Source organism: Dermacentor variabilis, chromosome 5 (assembly GCF_050947875.1).
Source record: "Dermacentor variabilis isolate Ectoservices chromosome 5, ASM5094787v1, whole genome shotgun sequence".
Classification (NCBI taxonomy): domain Eukaryota; kingdom Metazoa; phylum Arthropoda; class Arachnida; order Ixodida; family Ixodidae; genus Dermacentor; species Dermacentor variabilis.
Window position 1 is genome coordinate 81,446,848 of NC_134572.1, and position 15,194 is coordinate 81,462,041.

The window sequence follows — 15,194 nt, forward strand, 5'->3', positions numbered from 1 at the left end:
AGTGAAAAAGAAGGCACACACAGACATCATTAAAGGATACAGTGTGGGTGACGTTAGCTTTTTGGCTGATTGGTCTGGTCGTTCACTTTTCTCCACGCTCACAAAGATGAAACTTGACTTACTGTGTAAATAAATGAAATATAATTATGATTATAAAGATTCTATTTGCACTTCATACAAAGCAAGTCGGGGAGATTGCTTCAGCGCATTGTATAGCATTAATTAAAACAGTTTAGACTCGCATAGGTAACCTATATTACCCAGTGCAATCAGGAGGCCCACAAAGAAGTTTGCACGTACAAATACCAAGAAATGGAAACCAATAACATTGTGGATAGGGTTTGCATTTTTGGATTTAACATATAACCAGGTACAATGTGCATTCCTATGCTAGCAAGCACAGTTTCCTGCTTGGCACAAAGCTAATGTTATGTCAGTATAGGTGTAACAAAGACATTGAAGTCTAAAAGGAAGTGTTTGGCCTTAATTTTTTATCCTGAACGTTGCCTTGTTGCAGAGGACCCGCTGAGCATCTCGAGGCAGAACAATAATAGCCCAGTGCTGCAGCAGCAGGGATCAAACTCTCAGGACGAGCCACTGGCAACAAAGCAAATGACCGAGTCTGGCGGCAACGCGGCCGAGCAAGCTGGTGCTCCAAACCCGGCACCCTCGAACAACCCGCCGGTCTGCTGCAAGCCTCCAAAGAAGCGCTACCTGGAGAACCTTGAGAATGGCACATATGGCGGGGGCAATGCAAGCCGGCTCAAGTCGGAGTCGTCGCCGTCGCCATCTCCCTCGCCGGTGCCCTGTGCGCCACTGCAGAGGGCAGCCTCCACGGATCAGCAGACTAACAATGCATGTTCAGCCCTGCTCGAACTGGCAGAGGTGGGTGGCGCTCAAGCATGAAGGAGCATCCAATGTTTCTTGAATATGCAGTCAGCCACAAGTTTATGGGACACAGTTTACATGGGTAACCGCTCTGTTAATCCCTCAAGGGCTCATTTTTTGTTGTTGTTGAAGCTACCATTGGCAGAATTTATTACATAATAACATGGTTAAAACCCACAAATATGTGCACAAATGTTGTGGGAAGTTTAAATCTATAAAAGTGTCCATAACTAAATGTCCATTGCCATCTACATTATGAGAAAGGCTTGTCGTAAGCCAAAAGGTGATGGTGACTCATGACGAGTCAAGGTCGTCAAGATCCCTTAAGGAGTTAAGGCATGGTGCCTCCAATTTAGTTGGATCATGGGGTAAGTCGCAAAAGTTTCTGCGCACTCAAACTTTTAATTCAAGGCCACATGCTCAGGATCCGCAGTTATTCATTTTTTTTGCAAGTTCTGTGCCCTGTAAACATTTGTTGCAATCTGTACATTTGTGTTCCGTGCAGAGAAAGGGGGTTTGAAGAGACATCCTTATGTTCGTGGTACTTTCCCTACATTTTGCAGCATTTGCACACACTGAACTCTTGGGGATGAGAAGAGTATTTCTTTTTAAATTGTATGCATAATAAAAAAAAAGTAAGCATGCTCGGAGCACGAACATCTCACCCGTGTCTTGGATGTATCATAGTCTCACGTGTAGATAGCTTGCAACAAATTGCAGAAATAGAAGAAAATTAAATAGAAAGTCGGGAGTGCAGGGTGCACACGTTTCTTTTGAGTGAAGATTTATGGCCGTGATCTGCAGCACATTCTCACAAGCAACGAAGTTGAAAGCAGTATTCGTATTGCTGGAAAGTCACCAGAAGATAGAATTCACGTCTTGATTCACTGTGCTTTGCTGGGAAGCAGTGTTGATGACTGCACTTGCAAAGATGCAATTCCAGAAATTCACATTACCACTATAGTAGCGCTGAGTTGCATTGATTAAACTTATCTTGTGTGTGAGTTATACGCATGAATATTTTTGAATATTTTTCTTCTATTTTTCTGGGCGTTGTATTTGCTGGTGCAGGTTACAAGCAAAGGCAGGTTATACGTGCCGAAATTTGGCACTTTCTTTTATCAATTTATGTAGGCCTTGCTTGCCAGGCATTGCAAACATATATAACACTAGTGGTTTTGTATGCTTGGGTATCTCCATCACTGGCAGGCTTTCTTGAAATTCTGTTAGGTGTCAGTAGTTGACCAGAACAGATACACAATTTCTGTATTGCATGGCAAGTTGCACATCTTCTGTTGTCAGACTCCATGGTGAGACTCGAGCATGTGAACAATAGTTTATTCGTCTGCTCTGTGCATACTAGAATATGATGCAACTTCAACTGCTTCAATCATTGCATTGCAATTCCATCAATTGCTTAGGCAGTGTCACAGTCTCCTGCAATATTTCTTGCTTCATTTTTCCTGTCTGGTTTTATTTCAAGCCTGCAGTGGTGTCACGCTGAGCATTTAGGCTAGTCTCAGAGGAGTGCGTAGTTGCTTGTTGCTGTAAGCAACTTGTCTTATGCACGGTTTTGTTGATGCACACCTCCTTTCAGGGGTGCCAGGGTGGGAAGAAGCCACCAACTGCAGGAGCTCGCCAGAAAACTGGGGACCTGAACACCAAGTCACAAGATAACGGCAGCAGCGGCTTGTCTTCTACTGCCACAAGCACCACGACTACAACGTCGACGAGCACTAGTAGCAATGGAAGTAGTGGTCTGTGTGGTGGCGGCTCGGTTCCCCCGGCTGGCTTCGGCCCAATCCCCATGTTCGACGTCAGCGCTGCCAACCGCATCATCGACCAGGCATTCAGCCAGCCCACCACTGCCAGCAGCACATCTGTGACACCGCCGCCGCCATTCACAGCGCTGTCGACTTCGTCCTCAAGCACGCCTCCACCCAGCTCGAGCAGCGCAACGAGCCTCGGAAGTGGATGTGGGAGCAGCTCGGCTGCAGCTAAGGCACGTGAGCGCGAGCGCTTCTTCAACGTTTCATCGGCGCTGAGTCTCGCGCAGTCTCTCAACCGAGGCGATGAGGAGCAGCCGCTGAACCTGTGCAAGGAGCGCCCTATGACAACGATCAAGACCTGCCAGCAGGACATCATCAACCACATCATCGACAAGTTCCTCTGCGGCCCTAGTAACGTGCAGCCGCTGGACGGCACCGTCTTCTCGGCGCATGGCTCCTCACGTCATCCCGATGACAGCCCCGCAGTGCCCGCTGTTGTGGCCGCTGCCGTCCCGGGTACAGTGCCCACACCAAACGCAGGATTCTACCGCGGCAGTGCAGATGAGGATGGAGACAATGTGCAGAAGAAGGTTTCTGCTGGAAGCCACAAGAGTGGCGTTCGGCGCAAGGGGCTCGCTGGCAATTCGCCGAGCAAGCGTGCGCGGATCAATGCATCCTTGACCGGGGACGAGGACGGGGGCAGCAGCCCGGAGAGGGGGCGGAAGAGTCAGCGGTCATGCAAGGGCCAGCGTTACCAGGCGCTGGTGTCGGAAGGTGTGCTGCCGGGCTCCAAAGAGCGAAAAGGGCTTGCCCGCAAGTCGGATGAAGAAGGAGATGATGAGCCCAGCAGGCTGGGTGGAGGAGGACGCAGGGATGATGGGGCCAAGGTGCCTCGCAAGAACAGGTGATGCATGCACTTAAGTTTTTTTGTTAATATTATTTAACCGCTGGTAACCTGCCACAGCTGTGACTTCGGTGTTGCACTACTAAACCTGGGCATGCAAAATCACAAAACCCAGAGGCAAAATGCAATATTGCCCATGTAGCATGCATTGGGTGCACATTAAATAATCCCAGGTGGTTAAAATTAATCCAGTCTCTCCCACTGCAACATGCTCATAATAATGGTGGCTTTGGTGTGTAAAACACCAGAATTTAATTTTTAGTTAACCCTTTGAGGGTCGATTTTTTTTTATTGCAGATTCCCATTCTTCTTAGGGACTTATGTCGAAAAAATTTACCATAATTTTTCTAGGGTTACCGTAAAGTGAAAAAAAATATATATATTTTGTGTTGGTATATGCGTACTCTTCATTCATGAATAACCAATATAAGATGAAAATAAACTTATAGGAATTAACAGTTTGATGCATTGCGCACACGAGAATATTTCGCAAGACTTAAATGTTCCTGCTCTTACACTAATCTGTACATCCAGAGCGTAATTGAACTGTGTTGGTGCACTCACTCAAGAAAACTGTGTGGTTGTGTGCCCGTCAAAAAAGCAAAACGTGTGACAAACTTCCACTAATTTTCATGTTATCGCCAACCAGAGGCAATTAGTTCTCGCAAATCTTCAAAAAAAGAAAGGAAAGCATACATGGTGGTATCCTTCCTATGCGCACCTCCGTGAGCACTAAACGAGTGAGAAACAAGTGGTCGCCCTTTGAGCGATTAGTAACGAGATAGCCATCAGTTTTGCAAGCTCAAGCCGAAACCGCCCGCGGAACAAAACCCAAACCGCCACCCGCCCGCCCGCACGCGCGCCAATGCGCGAGCGGTAGCATACAGACGTGTGGGAACAAACTAGCTCTAAAACAAACCATGCAACGGAAACCGAGAGAGGCAGGCACGCGAAAAAAATTCCCTGTATTCCTACATAGTGGCAGTACATAACAGAAAAGAAGAAGTTGGAAAATAGGCGTGCTGTTTAAAGGTACAGTCAGCGCCGTAAATATGCGGCATCGGCTATTTTGAACTCGTTCGTGGCGCTGTATATTTACGTCATTGACCCTGAAAGGGTTAATGTTCTTTTTAACCTCTGGTAGACATATCTCATTCTAATTGCCATCATTCACCTGAAGCTGCACAAATGGCCTCGTCAAAAATCTAAATAATTGAGGAACACATACAGTCGACTTCTGTTAATTCGACCTTGATGGGACCAACGAAATTATCCGGGTTATCCGGCAGCTTGAATAAAAGAACCAACAGAAAGAACACCCATGCACACTGCTGTTTTGGTTGGCAGTACAATCGAACCTCATTTTAACAAAGGCTCATCAGACGCGAAAAATAACTTATGTCCTATATTTGTTAGAAGCATATATTTTTGACATGCAGATATTGTTAATAGAGATTTTAAATTTGCTTCATTATATCCAATAATTTGTTATGTTCATGTTCATTATATCAAGATTCATGTCTATTACCTGATTCTAATGTGCACCTAGTGTTTATTTGTTCATAGTAACAAACAGTGTCCACATGATTTTACAAACAAAAAGTGTAGCCCTCTTGTGATTCTGGCAATCTGGAAGTAAGGCGAAGCCTGCAGCGTTCACCTTGATAGAATGAAAGTTCATTTACACTTAATGTCCATCATCGTCAACAAGTTTTTATAACTGTCTGTGGACCGCATCGTCGTCATTCTTGTTGTCCATCATGTTTGATATTCCACATTTCTCTGACCACTTTGCTGCAATTGCAAAAGGGACCGTGGCCCATGCCTAGACTAACCACTTCACCAATTTGTACTGCAATATGTGGAACTTTCCGAGTGCCTTCAGCCAGGATTGAACTAACCAAAGAATCGAATTGAACGGATTTGAATTAACAGAAGTCTACTATAACAGGAACCCAGGTGCGCGCATTGTCTCAACGTCATGATTCTTGCTTGTACAGTGGCACTTTCAACCTGGACGCCCAGATAGCAGCACTGCCCAAGTGCAGCATGGAGTCATTCACACGGCGCAAGAACAAAAAGAAGTCCAGCCAGCCAGAGGACGATGGCAGGGACGATTGTGCCTCTGCTGACGCTGCAGAACCAGGAAGCAAGGACGCTGACTTCCGGACAAGCTTAGCCAGGTCCGTGCGGCAACGCAGTGAATCGGGGGCGTCTGGCACAGACGAGGCAGTGGACGATCCCTCAAGCCCCCCACCTGCATCCTCGCCTAGTGACCATTCATCTATTATGCCCAGGAAGTTCAAGACAGGGTACTTGCTTGTTTGCCTACTCATTTATTTCTCTCTCTATTATTCATCTGAAACCTCTTTTGTGAACCGTCCACGGCTTTCCTGACCATAGCTACTGGATGTTGAGCCTGTTTTGCCAAATAGACCGTACTTAAAAGAATCGCATTGCGAACCCGATGGTGGGATCGAACCTCGGTTCACCAGCACACCAGCCTGATGCTCTAACCGTTATGCCACAGTCTTTTGTTTTTTTTTTTCGCAATAGCACTTGTACTATGTACATGATCGCGATTTTTTATGATGATGATGATGATTTTCATACTATATGGCACATACCCCACAGTGGTGGATTGGCAGGTGGTACATATCGTGCCAACTTTCGGACCTTGTGAGGACCGAAAAATAGCCCGAAAAAACTAGATCGTACGAAAAACTCATTCAGCCAATAAAATGAAATTTATTAGGCTTAGAGCGACTTAAAAAAATTTCTAATAACACCTTGCCTCATACTACGCTTCGATTCAATCACGTTTGCTTGGATTTGCGCAAGAGTGGCGTCGTCTTTGTATACATTCTGACAAGAGTGTCACCGCGTTAGCGATCTGTAATCACCGTTGCCGGAGATCACCATGGCGATCGAAGAAACAAGCCCCGTTTCTGCGCACCACTTTGCTCTCACGAAGGCACACGAGGTGGTACCGATCACACATATTTGAAGCCGCACAAATACACACAAAGATGCGATGTCGTCTCTGAGACACACCTGCTTTGTGGGCACACCATGTGCAAATAGCAACTGAAACTTTAAAATAAATAAATGAATAAAAATGGACCCCACATTAAGTGATTATGATGATAGTGCCGACTGAAAAAAGAAATAAGCAAGAAAGAATGCAGTCCCCTAGAGCATTTTGTCAGCCAAGGAAGAGCAGGCACAGCCTCTGAGACTAGAGGATGTCGCACATTCTCTATTGAAAGCGTGCATGTTCCAATCTTGGAGGCTATAGGATGGATAGGTGGGCTAGTTGGTAACGCATTATTATAAAAACCTTGAGCGCTGTTAACACACATGGCATACAGAAGCAAAAACACCGAATGCACTTTGTTGTGTGTGTTGCTTCTCTATGTCCTGTGTGATTATAGCACTCGTAAAGTTTTTATAATGAGGCTATAAAGTGGACCACTGGAAGCCAAGTCATCTGAATATCTAACATGGCGGCCCCCAAGATTGGGTTGTGCAGCTCGGAATGAGCAATTTAGTCCGGGAAATCAAACTTTGGGGCCTAAATTCGTCTGAAAAATTGGTTAAATTAGCTAAACGAAACCCAGACGATGCATTTATGAAATCTGCAATAGCTATCAAGTCTTAATTTTGGGAGTCCAAAAAATATGTTGGCGACTGTAGGTCTTCGAGACGTTCGCCACGTGTTGATTAATTAGGATTTCCCCACTATGGCAAATGGCCACTGAAAGGGATTGGCCCAGAAGCGTGTTTGCGCGTTGGTTATGATGATGATCTTCCTACTGTGGGACATACCCACAATGGACAATTAGCTAAGAAGCAACCGTTACATTCGAACTAAATAAAGATAGATGATGAAATGCAAGCTAACATAAGAGTTCTCACATTGCGTAGTATGGGTGCAAGAGAGCACATGTGAGTGCATCAATTTCTTTTATGCCAAGGACGTAGGAATGAAAGGGGCAGATTTATAGCAATTTCGTTAACCGCTTCACATAGATTGCAAAGTGCGCACATCTTTTTTCCTGTGGCATAACCAGACAGGATAGACGATGGCTGTGCAAATGAATCCTAACACAACTTGCACAACTGCTTGCCTGTAGTGTGGGTCATGTGCCCATAGAACCATACCGCATGCTCATCTACTTTTACAGCGCAGTTGTTTATGGTTAGGTTCTGGCAAATCTCGTCTCCGCGGACACATACTAACAATTTTTCATACGTGGGCAGATTCAGAAGATAGTGCAATGCCAGGCCGACCCGCGACGAAGGTGAAGCAGGCGTTAAGCACTCCCCATACATGAGCCAATCTCGGAGATAGTGCAATATCGGGCTGACCTGTGGCTGAGTTGCAGTTCCCACATTCACAGCCTTGCTGGTCATCTTTCTTCACAGAGTAGAAGGGCGCTGAATTTTTTATTGATGTACAGCAGAGCCTCGTTGATGTGATCCTGTTTCGTATGATTTTCCATCGCCAATGTTCATGATGGAGAACATAGAAAATGATCCAATGCATTTACACTTACTTTTTGCTGCTTCGTATGTTCCTGGAAAACACTATCTTTCGGCACCAACATTCAGTACATCGCCAAATTCTAATTGTATAGTATGTTATTCGGCCGCTAGATCCCATGTAAACAAGAGAAAGTGCGAGGCACATGTGATCGAAAGCAGTAGGCGCCCGCCACAGCAGCTTCCCCGCTCTGCTCTCTTACTCGTGCCACATGAAAATGCTGGCTTGCATGCATTCCTCTTCCTGTGCCAGTAAAACCCTCGGATTGTCACATGTCGCCATCCACGGTTATCGCTGTCAACCTTATTGCAATAAGTGTCTTCACCTATCTGTTTCACAGTGTGTGCGCGTGTGGCATAATGTTGTTGTGGAGTTTAAGAAGTATGCTGCATGCTTTTTATTTATTTATTTATTTATTTATTTATTTATTTATTTATTTATTTATTTATTTATTTCAACATACTGTCAACCCTTTGACAGGGTTATTACAGGAGTTGGGTACCGAAAGAAGCAATAACAATAGTAATTGTCAGGGACAGATATGCTAAACAAGTACATATAAGAAGAAAAAATATACGTACAACAGGAAGTATGAATATGAGTATTGACAAGCATGCCAATACAAAAAACAAATAATCATATGGAGAATACAAATAAATGACATCAGGCTGATGAGTATGTATTAAGTGAGTTATGTAACATCTCAAGGAAATCGTCAATTCTTTGCTGTTCGACTACAATTCGGTCAAGAGTATTCCATTCCCGAACGCTTCTAGGGCGAAAAGAATAATAGAATGTATTGTTGCACGAATATTCTTGGAGTGTGAGATCATGTGTATGACATAGGTGCCTTGTTTGTTTAGTTTCGACTTATCTTGTGTGGTCTATCTTCAAATAGTTGTGCAGTAGCATATATAAGAACTTCAGGCTATGAATTTGAGCTCGACTTCGGAGTGAGGGCAAACCTGTACGGCGTAGCAATTCTGTTGGGGAACCTAGGCATCGATAGGGGTTAAAAATATATCTAATCGCTGTATTCTAGAATCTGTCGGACAAGTGTGGTGTACGCTAAAAGCTTAGTGTCGTGGTCAGCATGCCGCAGCGTCCGCTTAAGGAAAAACAATTTTTTTCATTGCTTGCGCAGTTATAGCTTCCCTGTGAACTGCCCAACTGAGATCAGAAGTTATTATTACACCAAGATATTTGTGCTGGCTTACATTTCGGAGCGTGACATTATTAAAACCATAAGGAAATGCTAAACTTGTTTTCTTTTTTGTTATTGACATTACAACTGTTTTGTCTGAATTAATCACCATTTGCCAGTTAGAGCACCAACTTACTACTTCATTCAGGGCAATGTTCAGCTAATGTTCAGTTATGGGCGATAACCCACACAGGCTGTCGTTCCCTGCTGCAGGTGGCATGAAGTGAGTGTTGTGTTTTGCTTTTGAGGCTTCTCATTCTATTGTCGCCTGCCACTAAACACCCTAAACACACCTTAAAATACCCTAAACACACTGCCCTTCCATGCTGCATGCTGCAGGAAGTGGCAGCATGAGCTCCCCACAGTCGCGGTCACCAACTGCAAGGCCAGCTTTTCAGAAGCAATATTTTATGCTGCTTGGCTCATACTGCGCCCACACCATTGAACAGCAAACCTCGGATCAATCACCGAGTCTTGCTTCTGCTGCATATCAAAGAGCAAACGCTCGGCGAAGCATGTGCTATATGTACTTCGACTTCAGTGAGTGTGCAGTAATGTTGTGGCTGATGAAAAAAAAGTTGCAGACGATTACGATGCGCCGTAGTGCGAAATTTGAGTACAGCTCTTTAGGTGTTCTGATTTTGTGATATGTGAGGCAAAGAATTTGAGAGAGACATGCACGTATGTACAATTACAGAGCACTCTTTATTTTCCACACTGCATGGGCACGTTTCACAGCAGTCGCCGCAGACAGACCTTAGCTCATGCACCGCTTTGTTTGCAGTTATGGTTTCAGCAGACATGCTCACCACACAACTCGCCAATGAAGTGATCTCCAAATGGACGACGTCGTGCTACTCTGGCACCACCACCGTCACAGATGGGCCTCGTGCAGCACTGTGGTCATTTGGTCGCTACTCTCCTCCTCCACTTTCTTCCTCATGCTTCTGTTCTACCTTCCTCTGCGTCTTTCCACCTCTTGCGCTCTTCGCCATCACTGTCATTCATTTTCCGCTGCACTCCGCATTCGCTCTCTTTCATCCTTCCCTGTGCCAACTGATTGTTCGACAGCGACGGCAACGCTGGTCAACACACGAACAGGCGCTTAAAAGCTGCGTTATAGAATACACCACATCTGTGGCATAAAGCTCCAGAACTTGCATGTAGCTCGAACAATTGTTGGGCAAGAGCAGCACATTTCTCTTTTGCTTTTGCATTCTGCTGTCAAAGCCCAGCAGCCATTTGTTAAAAATGTCCTTTGTCATCCACACACTCTTGTTGTACTTCCAATGCGTGGGAACGGGCACATTGCATACGCAAAGTGGTCTTCTGGACTTGCCTATGACTAGCATCCTTGTTTTCTCGTACTGTCCACGTTGTAACAGAAGCTAACACACTCTTCGGACTTTTTTTTGCCCTGGCAAGGATCCTCTGAAAAATAGGTTTTTCCTGGCCTCAACTTGTAGGAGATGCTGCTTTCGTCGGCATTGGAAATGTTGCGTGATTTGTTACCTGCGAGGTGCACAGAGAGAACCTTGGTTTTCCACTCATTTACGACAGTGTCGTCAATGCTGGCCAATTTGCCAGAAAGTCATTTGAAGGAGATCCTGTGTCTCAATTTGAACCGGTTGAGCCAGCTTTCACTGCACTTGAAGTCATCTTGCTTCAAAACAATGGCAAATTGATCTGCACGTTTCCATACCAGCAGGCCGTTGTGGGTGTCTCGAACGGGCGTTGTGAAGCCAAACGAGTAGCACCTCTTGAACGTAGGGAAACGCTTCGCAAAGTTTGAACTTCTTAGGTTGCAAGTCACCTGATACTTTCTTGGCCGCAATTGCCTGCTTGTTTCTGACGATTGAATTCACTGGCAGCCCGCTGGCAGCCAGACGGCAGCCAGCTAGTTCCAGTCCTGATAAGAAGTCACGTTGGCTGCAATCCCTAGACAAACCGAAGCTGCCCGAAGTTTCAAACGCCGGGACAGCTGGCCGCAGGATAAATGTGAACTTGCTACCAGTATGGCAGCGCCCGGTGAGGCCGGTGCGTGCTTGGCTTAGTTGGTGATTTATGCGTTGCCACCTTGAAAATATATAGTTGCATCCAGGGGTACGATCACTTTCACGAGATCTTGCGCTTCTCGGCACAGGACACGCACTGGGCCAAACTCACCTTCAACAGTGCAACAGACGGACTCCGACGTGTTCGATGCCAAGGCGTGAAATTGCGTGTAAGTTGTTGTATCCCTGAAAGCGACTGCTCGAGGATCCCTGCCTGTAGCAATCGTGTCGCCCAACGGTGACATTTATGAGTTGGTGTTGTGTCATCACTTGACAAAACATGAAAAAGCAGGATATTGGGTACTTCTTATATGCATGAAATTTCGTGCTGACCTGCTTGGGCTTTGATCGCGGAAAGCTTGTTTCGGCTGAGGGTGCTTCTCAATTTGACCCATACGAACTAGGGATGTGGCTGGCGCATGAAAATGCACGCTGCTTGTCACCAGCAAAAAGTTTCATACGAAAAACAATATTGGTTGCGATCATGAGGGCAATGAGCTAATGTACGTGTGCCTATTTACCCAACCAGTGCATTCTTAACGTCTGCTCTCTTAACCTGCACTTCTAACACACATCGGTTTCGAGCTGCCACCCAAGCATACCACGGAGAGGCAGAGTGAACACGGGCTAGCTGCAACAACTTCGCTAACTGCAGGAAAAAGAGGTATCGCTGCATACATATGGGGGAGATGTGATAAGACCACCAGCGAAAGACAAACCGAAAATGTACTACAGTGTGTGTGAATGAGCGTCTACAACTTGCGGGGGACACGATGCAGGTAACATGCACGCATGAAAGCGCGATGCGCTTATCACTGACGGGAAGAAGCCTTCGTGGGACACACACACACTTACACAGAAAATAGCTTCAAACGGTTGACCGCCGCTCGTATCGCACCGCCTCGCAATGCAGAACGGTGGGTTAGAACCTAAGAAGATAATGCTGGAAGTAAGGAAATGCGAAGGTGACCGCAAGCAATTGTCTGAACAAGGTAAATTTAAGTCCTCAAGTACTGTGTTGCAAACTGTCAAGTCCCCACAAAGATGGCAGCAAGTGCCCATCACCTCTTTCAGTCATCTGCTAGCAAGAGAATTTCCAGAGAACAGCCAGACCAAAATAGTCTTGGCTGGCTCTTGCAGCCCGCGGGTAGCCAGAACCGTCCATCCCAAATAAAATTAACGCCCGGTGAAAGTGCGTGGTGGGTGGGCGGAGTAACCCTAGAAAAATGAAGGCATTCTGGCTGGCTCTGGCAACCCACGGGTAGCCAGAAGTGTAAAATCAAAGGGGCCCACCATTTGCTTTGATAAGCCGAAGGCATCTGCGACGTCTGCTTCTTCCCCTTTTCAACTTGTTCGATGATCGCAAGCTTGTCCCTGAGGGAAATCTGCTTTCACTCCATCATTTTGAGATTTTCGCACACACGGCACTTGCTGATCAGTTTGGCTCCATGACATCCGCCAACACTCTCGTCATCTCAGTCTGGTTAAAGCCAGTCGCTCCTGATCGAAGCCAGCCGGCATAATCCAAGCCCAATATGGCCGCCTCAATATGGCCATCGCCTTTGTAATTCCTGCTATTCTTGTTGCAAAAGTATGTGCCAAGCGATTTTTAAAGTTGGGAGCTATTGGATTTGGAATGTCCGCCATACAGAAGTCTGCTGTAAAGGTGTACAAGCACCTTGTTGGCATTCGAATTTAGTCAGTTATATTCAATTGTGTCTTTTAACAGAATCCGTTGTATATGAAGCTCAATCAGTAGAAGAGATGGGAAGATTGGCATACCACCGCAAATCAGTATGTTATATCCAAATGTCCATTGTAAGCAGACCTGTTGTAACAAGGTTATACTGTATTTATTATTTGCAAACATGCTCTGTTGTTCTGTGCTGCACAGGGTGCACTTGTCTGGATAATGGGAATTCCATGCTCAGAAGTTTTTATGCTGTTACTGTAGGCCACTGATTCAAGATAAGTTGCTTTGAAATGCTGGTTGGGCTGGTCACTTCTGTTCACATGCGAACAATTGCATTCCGTGAGAGGTGAGCCTTAGCAGTTATGTTGCACAACGAAGGCATGTCTTATTGCCTCTTATGTCCTGTTTTCACTACATGTTTGCTAGGCTGGGGAGAGATAGAGAATATATTCAAATGGTAGCTAAAGGGCCTACTTTCGTACTGGCCAGGGGAAAGAGGGATTGAGCTAAGTGTGACTCACTATCAAAGCTTCACATGCGAAGCTCCATACTGAGTTAAGTTTGGCCGGTGTGATTCTATTTACAGCACTCCAGTCAGGGGGGGGGGGGGGGGGGGGGCACTTCTTGCTCGTCTTGTCCCAGAAAACTTCCAAAGATGTAAATGCAGTCTGTAACATGCCATCCCTTGTGTTTTTGACAGTTGTGTATGGAGCTGTACGAGAAGACTGGTTGGTGGTAGTGTCTATCTCTAGTGATATGTAGATATGTTAGGCCTCCCCATTTGGTTCAGCCATGTGGTGCTGCAGCATCTTGTGCCAGAGTAGTGGGAGTGGTGCTAGTTCAGCTTCTCGCAGCATTTGGCTTTCAAGCTAATGCTGAAGTGCAGTCCATGTCATTTATTTGGAGGCATGAAATAGTTGACACGGTTTTGAAGCTACAGATTTTAAACCAGCCGGGTCATTGATTGTAGCAATATGGCTGAAAAGGCAATTTCAGTCACACGCAGTGCGTATTAAAAAGGCATGTTGGAACATTGTGGTATTGCTACGTGGAGGGACGACGGCATTCAGGTGGTTGGTGCGCGACACATAGTGGATAGGTACGATGAATTCGTTGTTGGCTGTAGCGAATGAAAAAGACGTGTTATAAAGATTTAGTTTTGACATTCTGCGACGATTGGCCAACGATGGTGTGTGTTCAGGTGTACTTAATCTTTTTATTGGTGAAGTTGGACTGCATTGTAATATAAAGGGGCCAAAGAGTGAGCTTAGCGAGCTTTCTAAACTTTTACTGTGCCAAAACAGCTCAATTATGGAAAAAGAAAGAACAAAAAATACTTTGAAAGCCACGACAACATTTTGATGGGATGCTGATGAAGGGCTTTTGTGCGAGATTCAAGAAATAGAAGTTTTACCTTCATTTTCTCTCCTGTTTGTAAAGGTCTTGCTGCTTAATTAGCAGAACTAGAGTTCTGAAAGAGTAGAAGTTACTCTATACCTATGTTGGCATTGATTTGAGGAACCAATATTGTTGACAAGGATGTGAAACGGAACTCCTTAGAGCGTGCCTCTGAGCTTGATTCGTAGCTCTTTCTTGTTCTTTCCTTTTTCTTTTTTTTTTCATTGCTGGTACATATCACCTTCTGAGTAGGGTTGGTAATATTGATGAACGATTAATCGATTAAAATGATCCTGCAAAATGATTGTCATCGATGTCCACCTTTCATTTAATAGACTTAATCAATTAGGCATGTTTGGATAATTGTTTTGTTGAGTTTGACAGAAGTGATGTGAAAATTTTGAAACATTAGAATGGTGGAGTACGAGCATTGACTGTGTGGCTGTGATAGAGCGATTGCCGACTGTTTTTGTGAGTCTCGAGCGATGCTGAGGCGACTGCTTCCCCTCTCTCCCCCCGCACTCCACCACGCTGCCCGAAGCCGGAGGCTCGAAATATCCACGCAATTCGTGGCATGTTATAAAAACCGAGCCATTTATCATCATGTCTCTCCCAGTCCACTAAAGATATGGCACAGCATTTGCGCCAGTTTGGAGCATGTATTTGACATAGCAATGGAGTTCATGTTGATTCCAGCAAATCTATAGCTTCCGAGCGTCTATTCTCGCATGCTGGTTG

At 45.3% G+C, this 15,194-nt stretch overlaps 1 protein-coding gene across 3 annotated transcripts in view; it reads left to right on the plus strand.

Annotated features, from left to right (window-relative positions):
- Positions 1-15,194, plus strand: part of bbx (bobby sox) — a 270,510-nt gene that overhangs the window by 232,687 nt on the left and 22,629 nt on the right. For all 3 annotated transcript variants that reach the window (XM_075692969.1, XM_075692970.1, XM_075692971.1), the window contains 3 exons: positions 518-885; positions 2,486-3,561; positions 5,562-5,873. In XM_075692969.1, coding sequence (XP_075549084.1) covers positions 518-885; positions 2,486-3,561; positions 5,562-5,873 — 1,756 coding nt within the window. The remainder of the gene's footprint in view (positions 1-517; positions 886-2,485; positions 3,562-5,561; positions 5,874-15,194) is intronic.